At 44.3% G+C, this 11,086-nt stretch overlaps 2 protein-coding genes; one reads left to right on the forward strand and one right to left on the reverse strand.

Moving 5' to 3' along the window:
* Nucleotides 1-2,677: 2,677 nt before the first annotated feature.
* FFUJ_07420 (related to nitrate assimilation regulatory protein nirA) lies at nucleotides 2,678-5,679 on the forward strand (the record flags this gene model as incomplete). XM_023577669.1 has 6 exons in its annotated part: nucleotides 2,678-2,815; nucleotides 2,871-2,937; nucleotides 3,040-3,310; nucleotides 3,365-3,532; nucleotides 3,594-3,772; nucleotides 3,824-5,679. 6 exons carry the CDS (start codon nucleotides 2,678-2,680, stop codon nucleotides 5,677-5,679), a joined length of 2,679 nt encoding a protein of 892 aa, XP_023430699.1.
* A 1,791-nt stretch (nucleotides 5,680-7,470) lies between these two features.
* FFUJ_07421 (related to putative multidrug transporter) lies at nucleotides 7,471-9,701 on the reverse strand (the record flags this gene model as incomplete). XM_023577670.1 has 5 exons in its annotated part: nucleotides 7,471-8,430; nucleotides 8,484-8,633; nucleotides 8,690-9,111; nucleotides 9,180-9,586; nucleotides 9,625-9,701. The coding sequence occupies 5 exons, from the start codon at nucleotides 9,699-9,701 to the stop codon at nucleotides 7,471-7,473; spliced, it is 2,016 nt and encodes a 671-aa protein (XP_023430700.1).
* Between the last annotated feature and the right edge of the window lie 1,385 nt (nucleotides 9,702-11,086).

The following is an 11,086-nucleotide window of genomic DNA, read 5'->3' on the forward strand; positions in this document are numbered from 1 at the left end:
AAGAATTAAAAGAGTATGCCTTTTATTATTTAATTAAATTATAGTAATAAGACTCTTATAATAGCTAGGGCTTATTTTTACCTTTTATAAGTATAGAGCTCCCTATAGACTATTACAGCTTAATAAATATAATTCTATAATTATTAAATATATAGTAAAAGTATATATAATAAAAAGATTAAGAGTTAATAGCACTAATTTAGTAATAGTTAAGTAAGGCATTAGTGTATATATATACTAACTGCTTATAGAAGTATTTTAAAAGAATTATAGCTAATAGGCATTTCTTTACTAATTTTATTTTAAATTAAATTACTATTTTATATCTTTTTATGCTAATTATATATATAGAACTCTCTAAATTTATATATATATAAAATTTATATTATATTTATAAATAGCATAATAGGCTATATATTCTTCCTAATTAGCCTTAGGTCTTATATTATTAGCTAGAGATCTATAAAATAAAGAGTTATACTTATTTAATACTATTTAATTAACTATAGCCTCTTAAAGAGCTTTTTAAATATAATAATATTAATTTTAATATATATTTACCTTAAGATATAATTATAGTATATAAAAAGATTCTTAAAGGGCAGATCTTTTCCTAAAATACCCTTAAAAACCTAAAGCTTTCTATATACTTATATCTATAAGTATAATTAAAAGTATATATACTTAGCGGAAAATAGTTAGCTATTAGTCTTCTAGAAACACCTATAGATAGAATTAATTACATACAGTCTTATTTAGCTGTATATAATATTAATATATAGCTACTTAACTAAAAAACTTAAGGTAATATTAATTAAAATAAAATTAATTATAAGGTTAAAAGCTAGCCTTATATTATTCCTTAAATCTTTATAGTAAGGCCTTTAATTATAAAAGGCGCCCTTTAGCTTTTTCTTAATTTTATTCTTTCTTATCTTTCTTACCCCTTTAATCTTTATTTAATATTATAAATTAAAGAAATGCCTTAAATGCATTTAAATCTTTATATTATCTCTCTTTTTTACCTTTTATCTTTTTAGCCTTAACCTTAACCTTAATTTTAGCTTTAATATTATTTTTCTTTTTTTATTTTATATAAATTCCTTTTTATTTTTTATCTCCCTTTTAATCTTTATTATATACTTTAAAGTAAATATTTCAGTTTCTACCTACTTAATTACCTACTTATTAAGCCATAAAATATTACTATTTTCTAAATTATCTTATATATTAAAGTATAAAAGTATAAAGAAAACTAAAGTTTTAGCCCTTATAGAAAGTATAATATTTATTACCTTAAAAAAGTCCTTTAGCTATAAAGTCTTATAAATAGTATCTCTATATATAATAAGTCTATTTAAATATATATTAATAATATAGCTATTAATAAGCTTTTACTTTATTAATAAAAACTCTTTATAGTAGCTTAATATAATAAAATAAACTATTTTATTATAAAATAAAAATATAAAGTCTAATAAGGCTATAATCTTACTTTTAATATTCTTACTTTTAACTTCTTTATTATATTTTAATATAAAAATACCTAAAATAACTTCCTTAAGGTATCCTAAAGTAATATAAAATATAGCCTTTAATTTAATAGTAATTATACTTTTATAGCTTATTACTATAATACTATACTACTAGCTCTTAATAGCTATATTAATAGTATTAATATATATAATAAGGATTAGTTATATTTATTTAATTTAAATTATTATTAAATTAGGCCTAAAGGAATTACTTATAGTAAAGTTAATAACCTTAATAACTTTAATAAGTAGTTATTAATAGAATAGATAAAAACTAACTTCTTTAAGGGCCTTTAATTCTATATAAAGTTTATTATAGCTATAGCCAGTTTTAAGGTAAAATTTAATATAATCTATAATAATAAAAGTAAAAATAAATAATTTAGCTTTAAATAGTGTATTATAGGCTTATATAGATATATATAAAAGAGAGGGCTATAGCCTTTAATACAGGCCTTAGTCTATAGTACTGCATTATAGCAATAATATTTAATATAATAATATTATATTACCTAGAAGCCTAAAGGGGCCTTTAGTGCTACATTAAGGTGGATAGAGTAAAAAAAATCCCTCAAGATGAATTTTGGCATAGATGTCGATTTGGCCTTCTATAGCCACCTCCACATTGGCAACAACCAGAATGAGACCGGCGACTGGGGTTCGGCCGGGTCAGTCGTACAATTCTGGGCCTCCGAAGTCATTCTACTACCGGCCCTGTCCCATCTTCTAGACGCCTCACCTTCCTTACTTCTAGGCTCGATCTCCTCCTTCCAAGTCCGTCCTTATTTCTGTTTATGTTACCCGGCCTCTTGGGAGCATATCAACCACCGTCAATCTGCATCATCATTATTCTTACCGTTGTCGTTGACAGTACACCCATACTGTTAACTAACACGGTATAACGAGCCACACCTCCTAGAGTGCTTGGATCTGGTATCACTTGGAATGATCGACTTCTGATAACTCATCAACGACGCTCCAATCATTCTTTTCTTGTCTTGTCTTTCCCGCATTATTGTCTCTCATTTACTCAGGTATAAGTTCTTTGAGACAATACCAACAAACCGAATCACGACCTCAATCGCCGGCAAATTTCACTCGTTAGCACCAGCATAGTTATGACTACTTCCATATACGACGCCATGAACGTTCCTCACATACCCGGAGTCCACCCTGTGGCTATTCCCCGACCTCAAGTTGGCATTGAGCGCCTTCCGACTCGTCGCATGAGCAATGAACCACGCGAATCAATGAACTGCAAGTCGTGCCGAAAGCGAAAGGTGAGACATTGCGATATGTTTGCAACAACCATGATTCTTACTAGCATTGCCACAGATTAAATGCAACCGACTCCGACCTTCCTGCGAGGCTTGCCAGGTGTTCCAGTGCCCTTGCATTTATGGTAAGTCGACATTTGATCACACAACTTGTGTGTTTTCGTTTTGGTTTTCTCAGCATCGCCGTACCGGCCCCGACCCAGCAACGAACGCTAATTCAGCTGCAGACGCGGTCCCCAAAAAGCGTGGACCAAAGACAGACGTATTGGAAGCACTTTTGAAAAGAGTTGACGGGCTCGAGGCAAAGTTAAGAGAAAAGGGCGAAGACGATGTGTCGCTTGCAAGCTCAAATTTGCCAGGGGGTGGAAAGGGAGAAGCTTCCGAGAATGGCTCTCAAGTGACTGAAGTTGGCGAGTCGATAATCAAACGTGCAACAGTTGACGCCCGTGCGTCTCCTGGCGATACGGCATCACTTTCTCCGCATACTCCAATAGCTCGGTTTGTGTTATAGTCGCTTTTGTATCCTGGCTTGACGACTGACTCGCTCTCTAGTGATTTGTCCCCCCCACCAGCCCAAGCTGAGGTCTTACTCGATACATATTTCGCTAGGTTTCATGGGAAGCCATACTATATCGTCGATGAATCCTCTATTCGACAAAGACTTCAACTCAGCCAGCTCCCTCGATTCCTCTCTTTTGCCATTTCAGCCGTAGCAGCGAGGTTGTCCCCCCCCCCCCCCCCCCCCCAACCTAGCACAGTCCCCTATGCTGACCATATTCAGACACACCACCGACCCTAGTGGGTATCAAGCGGCTGCCAAACTTAGTGAAGACCTCGCAGCACGGGCTAGACGAGAGATCAACATCGACGAGCCATCCATAGATGGATTGCAGGCGCTTCTGTTGTTGGTCAGTGCCTTCACTGCGACAGGAAAAGGAAAGAAGGCATATATGCTTATGAGTAAGCAGCGGCATTGCCCCAGATGCAGTCAATGATGCTAATAAGACCTAGCAAGTGCCACTGGGATGGCAATGGCGCTAGAGATTCATAAGGAAACTGACGGGCAGGATCGAATGACTCCAGTTGAACGCGAGATGCGACGCCGACTCTTCTGGACTTGTTACTTGCTTGACCGGTTTCAAGCAACCGGTTCGAAGCGACCCAGCCTAATAAGTGACAACACTATTATGCTGCGGCTTCCTTCTTGGTCGCCAAACTCATCCTCGCTACCCGTCGAAGGCGAGTTCTTCCAAACAGGCTCGAACCTCCAGTACTTCCAGGGCAGCGACAAGAAACCCCAAGGAAGCATGGGCATGCTCATCGACATCACACGTGTTCTTGGAAACACAAATCGATATCTTGCCGCTGGCGGCGTCAAGGGTGACTCTCACTTTCCATGGCACACACTCTCCACAATATCCAAGATCCGTCAAGACCTTGATGTTTGGGCTTCTGGAACTGAGGACGTCTTTTCCAACCTCGGCACTCTTTTTGGACAGGCCGACTCGACTATCCTCCTGCTCAGCAAAGTTATATACCACTTGATACACTGTCTCATTTACCGACCGTTTCTCCCTATCGACCTAGCAGAACTTGCAGAGACAGGACAGCATCAATCCTGGCAGATTGAAGCCACTAACATGTGCTTCCTTCACGCTAACGCGATCATGGAGCTGATTCAACTTGGAAAGCAATCGGGAATTGTCGACTGGCCAGCATTTATTGGATATTGCGTCTGCACAGCAGGAACAGTTCACGTTCACGGAGCCCACTACAGTCAGCAAGGGAACCAAGGCGAGTTCAATGTATTCAGCTCGGCAGCAGAGTTTCTATCGAGAGAGATGCAGTTCTTGAGTGAGCTGCGATATGCTTGGGCCACAATACAACATCAACGCGAGACACTTCAAGACATTAGCCACGCACATGGCGAGTTGGTGAAGGCTCTATCTCGCAGCTCAATGCGCTATACACCTGGATTCCACAGCGAGGATTTCTTCGATCGGTATTCCAACATTGGAGGACCCGGTGGCCCGTCTTTCAGTTTCGATGCAGCCAATCTTCGCCTTGCAGATGTTGTAGTTGACATGGGTACTGGACCAACTGCTGAAGACACCCTCCGAAACAACGACGGACTACAGCGACCCAGCCTCAAGCGCAAGAATACGGCTCCACCAGGACCTATCAACCGGAGACGACCTGACGTGAAAGTTATTGCGAGCCTCGCGCCCTCTGCGTCGGGACTACCTACTCCAGGCACTGCTCGACGATCGTTCTCGTATACGTCGGGAGGGATGCCGCATTCATCGCCTGGCCTCCTTGCAACGCCAACCTCAATCCCGACCCATCACGAAAACCAGGAGATGTACACTATGCATGACCACATGGGTGGTGACGCATCCGCAAACAATGCTGCAGTCGCGGCGGCAGCGGCAGCAGATTTCACCATGTCACCCACGTCGCATGCCGTTTCATCTCATAACATGCACCCAATGGGTGGCGCACCTTTCAGCCCACCTTACAGCTATGGCTCGGGGTCAAGCATTACGAATGCTGGGCCAGGAATGATCAATGAAGCGAACGGAGGCTATGATGCTATGTTCGGAACAGTGCCCACCAACGCCTTTGGCAGCCCAGCGGCATGGCACGGCGACGACAGCCATACCAAGATGCACCTCAATCAGATTCGCCCAACAGCGACAAGCCCTGGAGCGCGAAGCAACAATGGAAGTGCAGGAACAGGCCCAGGAGAGGAGAAGGATCCATTCCTGGCTCTTCTCGAGCAACTGGCCGAGAATGAAAATCGATCGCAGAACGGGCATGGAGGCGATCTTGATTTTTTCCTCGGCAACTCAACCGTCAACCCTTGAGGGTAGCTGAGATAGGATCATATTTATTTTCTTGTATTTTTTCTTTCTGTTATGATTATTACTTTTCATGTACATAGATAGGAGAAATAAGTCGCTGGCCGATGCGCGAAGGACGCATGGCTCAGGAAGCTCAACGCGGCAATCGGCAATGGACTTTTGGGCGCAATGGACAAACTTGCAGCATTTACAGGCGAACGGGATGGTTGAGTCAAAGGATGTTTCATGAGGGCGGGATCCTCGGCAGACAACGAACTGGTATGAAATCCTTGAAGAAAAGCATTAGCCACTGTATATTAGAATAGCCTGGAAATATTGAACATGAACAGAGCAAAATGAGATAAATCATAGTAAACTACCTACTTAGGTAGTGAATCTGGGGTTTCTCACTTGTTGGGGGATTATTTCCACCACGAGTCAGTGCAAGCAGCGAACTAACAGCGTAACGAGTTAGAGGCCCATGATTGTCATTGAAGATTCGGTAAAATAAGCTGGCCCTGTAAACTCTAAGGAAACCTTTCAGGGGTGGGATTGGAGCGCGTGGCTATTTTGAGTGATCATCAGCCCAATGGTACGTACCTTGGTATGTGAGAAAGACGGGCTGGGATGGGAGAGGAGAGGAGAGCGAAAGAAAGGTGCGACAATGGTAACCTAGGTACTCCGTACTGAGGTAGGTTAGTATCTACCTTAGTATCTTGAGGTTAGCAAGGCTACTAGTAGTGCAAGCAGTACCTATGTAAAGATGGCTACATTACGTACCTTGAGTTCTGGTTGCTCTGACAAGTGTGAACTCTGAAAGAAGCTTCCTTACTAGTGCCGACGGGCAAGATCTCTCTAGCTCTCTAACGGTGTTGCATTGCCAGGATCTGGGATCAAGCTGATTGATGTCCAATGGAAGTGGAGCTGGAACTTGAGACGATTTGATTTCTAGGGAGCCTGGTAGCCTGGGACGTGTAAATGCTTCATGTGGCGGGTGGGACGCGATTAAGCTTAGCGATTGGCCCGACCAACGGGTACCGGCCCGCAGAGCCACAAACCATGGGTTCGTCCCAAACGGGACCTGATAGCGAGATTAAGCAGGGGTCTAGCATGCAGGACAGTGCACTAAAGCATAAGGTGTATATATGGAATAGTGTCGGCCAACTAAACCACGTTATGCAAGCTCCTTATGCACCGCTAAATATCGGACGGTGACAGACTGTCAGTTCGCATAATACATACATATATATATCTATGGGGATTGCGGGATGTGCCGTCCCGGGAGAGATACTATGTAATTTTTCTTTTCAGAATTTCTTACTAGTTTGTATAGGACTTGATATGCATAGACCAAGCATATAAAATTATCATGCCCACTCGTGAAACCCGAATGTTTGATCCCTCATGATAACTGACTAACACACTCCGTACCTACGCACGGTGGTGATCGTCACCACAAGAAGTTGTAGGTCTGGCACTGGACTGTTTTGCTACTAAGCTTGAGTCACCGTTTCCCTACTGCAAAGATACTTTGTTGGCCAATGCCAAACTCTAAACAATGTTTTGAACACACTGTCAGTTGAACCTGTAACATGTATGTATGTAGAGTATTTACGTGCACTTTCTATAAACAAACGCCTTGTCTCTCATGGCGTCATGAACTGACATACATACGTATGTACTGTATCGGTGAAACCTCTCGAAACATCCCCCAAAGTATCCAAAAATACTTTAAACCCTAAACAAACAGACACCCCAACGTCAAACTCTATCTTGATAGTTCAACGCCTTGGCCTTGGCCTCACGGTTCACGGTTTACGCTTCACCGACACCCTCGTTCTCAGCTACAACAGCCCTTGCTGCTTCTTCATCTGGCTGCTCATCTTCCCGCTTGTCGTCAGGCGCTTTCTTTCCTGTCAGAGCTTGAAACAAAACAACCACGCCTCCCAGCGTGGCCATGGCCTGCCAGACACCTCTCGTAGCACCAGCATAGCCTTCTGTCGCAATGTTCTGCTCTGCCGGACTCAGGTCACCGCCGTGCACCACCCCTGGCGTGTTAACCAAGCTGGACACCAGCCTCTGTCGAGCATGACTCAGATGCTCACCACCATCCAGCTGGAGGAATCCCGACACAAGATTTCCTCTGAGCAAGCGGTAGAAGATACCGCCGGCTACCGCAGTGCCGAAACTTGAACCCGAACCTCGGAACGTACCCAGCAGACTGGTGGCAATGTATCGGGTGTCATCATGGCTGAGGTGCAGAATATGCGCAAGGGTGTAGTTGACTCCCCCACCTGTCGCAAGGCCGTTGATCAGCACGACTACGATGAAGAGAGCAAGAGGAAGACTCGTGGTGCTAATGAGTGAGAGTACATAGGTGCTCGCAGTGAAGATGGCAAGGGCTGCAATGGAGGGGAGCCAAAAAGCCCCGTCTCGGCGCACATGAAGCCAGCCGACGAGGATGCCACCCAGACCAAATCCTATGTTTGTAGGAATGAGGATGGAGCCTGCAGCTGCCGGAGAAGAGCCTCGAACCGCAAGCATGAATATAGGCGCGTAGAACAAAACGCTCCAACGGGCTATCATGAGACCCAGCTGTGCGAAACATGAGAATAAGATACCCCACGAAGATAGAACCTTGACGGGTATGATGGGATCCGCTACCAGATAGTTCTCAACTGCGAGGAAGAGCAGGAGGATGACGGGTGCGATGCACAGGGGTACTGTTTGGATTTCATCTGCGATTGCGTAGAGAAAAAGCACAATAGATGTGGTCTTGAAGTGTGAGTTAGCGGCGATTCTGTGAGAGAAAAGCATGCGAAGCTTACCAAAAGACCAGACCCGAGATAGTCGATCCGTGCGAGTTTCTGTCTCGTAGAAGTCTTGGTATCATGTGCTTCTGCTGCAGCGGGTATACTGATAAATACTCCCAAACCCGTGGCGAAAGCGAAAGGGATTTGTCCCCAGAAGAGTGGCCTCTAGGGCCGGTCAGTCACAGCGCCGAAAATCCTGAGTCCACACGAGTTCAACGTACCCATCCTACAACTGGCATCAAGCCCCCGAATACGATAGCACCGAAGGAAACACCAGCAGTAAAGCCCGCATTAATCAAGCCTAGCACAAGACCCCTCGACTTTTTGCTGGCCAATTCCAGCCCAATAATAATGGCGAGTGACAAAACCCCAGCACCACCTGTGCCTGCAATGACCCGGCCAGCAACAAACGTACCAAACGAAGTCGAGAGGGCGCAGATCAGTCCACCCGTGGCTACAAGAGCCGCAATGAGGAGAATAAGAGTCCTGGGTGGGAAGATGGTTGCCAGGCGCCCTGCTACAGGAGCGAGAGAAGACGTGGGAATGAGGTAGGCACTGGTGAACCACATAGCAGACGAGCCATGGGAACCAAGTTGAGATGCAATGGCGCCCTGAATCAGAGTCATACCAGACATATTACATGCTGCAGATGAGTCAGTAAATCGCGAAACTTACAGTACAAAGATCGTGGGCGATGAATAAAGCTCTTACCTGTTAAGAAGATGAGGAGCCACAAGCTCACTCCTATCGCAATTCCCCTCACCAGTGGGATGTGGACTTTGGATTGAGTCTCAACATGACGAGAATTGGTATCCTTCTGCGTACTCAATTTCACTGCCGAGCTTGATCTCGAGCTTGAGCTTGACCCAGCAAGCAAAGGTGTTTCCTCCGAAGTGAAAGCTGCGTCGTCGCGAGGGTTAGAGGACGGACCCGAGGCGGCGCTGCCGGAGCCGGAAGTCTGCGCCGGAGAATTCATGACAATCGGGCTTAACGAGTGTGACAGGATCGCTAGAGAGTCAATAACATTACATGATCCAAGGGCATCAAAGAGTGCGTTGTTGTCGTCGTCTGAAAGGTCTAGGGGAATGACGTGTGTTACGCCATTGTTGTCGCCATGACTGGTGATGACGTTAGTGACGGGTTAGGAGATAACAACGGCGGGCGGGAATCGGAGACCGGAGATCCGGGGGGTTCAACGCCGACAGCGAATGCCGACTTGAATCGGAGGGGCATTTGGTTCCGGGGCCGGGAGGAACGGCTGCTGTCACAGAGATTTGAGGAGGAGGAATCCATGCAACGACGTGATGAAATCTCAATTCTTATAAAATAGCTTTGTTCGGAACACGCACTTAAGTTAGTAGCTTCGTACAGCACCTATAGGTACCAAGGTAGTCATCATGGATTGGACGAGATGAGCTTTCCAAGGTGCAAGTATGCTCAAAGTGAATAGTTTGGTTTCATTGATGAGCAATCTAACTCCTTTCACTTTCAAGTTCTTTCCTCTAGCAACCCCCTCGAATTCTGAACTGAAAAGGCACCAATGCCTTAGAGTTTTCCCAACTCCAGCCTGTATTGGGATAGGCAGCCCAAGATACGGTGGAAAGACCCTGCGTCTGCATCGGTGACAGACGCTTTTTGCTACTGCAGGAATGGGGAGCTCAATTGATACGAAAAAAAAGAGCAGAGATTTGATCAGCGTGGCCGCTGAATTGGCCCAATGGCATAAATCGCTTGAATGGGAGCTCCTCAGTGGATATGAAAGTGGCGATCTGGTGTCACTCACTAATAGGCACCGCCATTTTCAGGGAGCGCCAAAATGAGCTACACGAGGGACAGTGAAGACCAAAGACCAGTCGAGGCCATGCCATGTGGGCATTATCGGTTAGGCTCGTGATCCACGGGCGTCTTGGCTGCAGATGTTGATATTTGGTTGAGTATTCTTGTTGCGGTGAGAAGCGGAAACCAAAATCTGAAATCTGAGAATCAGCTGAAGTGAAAAGTGACAGTCAATCAGTTGTGATGATGCACGATGCACCCACAAACCGTTTGTCTGATGACGATGGCGGGCCGACGATCAAGGCTTGGTGAAAGCTTGTCGTCGACTTGTCATGCTATGCCATCCTTGTCAAGAGACATGACGTATGATCTATCTTCAGCTTTGAGTGAATGAGGATAAAACAAGAGAGACAGAGGAGCGACGGCACGACGGCGCGGGCGCAGTATGTGCGGACTACTACCTACCACTACCTAACTACCTAAGGTACCTAAGGTATTAATCACAGAGAGAATAGGTACCTAGGTAAGTAAGTGTAAAGTGGCTTGGGAACTGGAGAGCAATGGGCAACCATTGTCAGTGGAGCGATGCTCAAAAGTCGGACAACAGCAGCGTGAGCCGCGGCAATCAATATGGGGAAATAAAGTAGGCACCGCTATTCTTTTCCAGCCCTGGTTGGTGTTGTCATTCTCGCATTAGGAAACGGTCTTTTTGTGCATTATATTGTATTGTACCCCGCATTGTGCTGTGCTGTGAAATAAAACTCATAATCAGAAATCATCCAATTGAGGATGAGAACCCTGCTACAGTCGCAAATAGCGGTTGTCTTTGAAAGTTCAGGAGG

This window comes from Fusarium fujikuroi, chromosome FFUJ_chr05 (genome assembly GCF_900079805.1).
Source record: "Fusarium fujikuroi IMI 58289 draft genome, chromosome FFUJ_chr05".
Lineage (NCBI taxonomy): Eukaryota > Fungi > Ascomycota > Sordariomycetes > Hypocreales > Nectriaceae > Fusarium > Fusarium fujikuroi.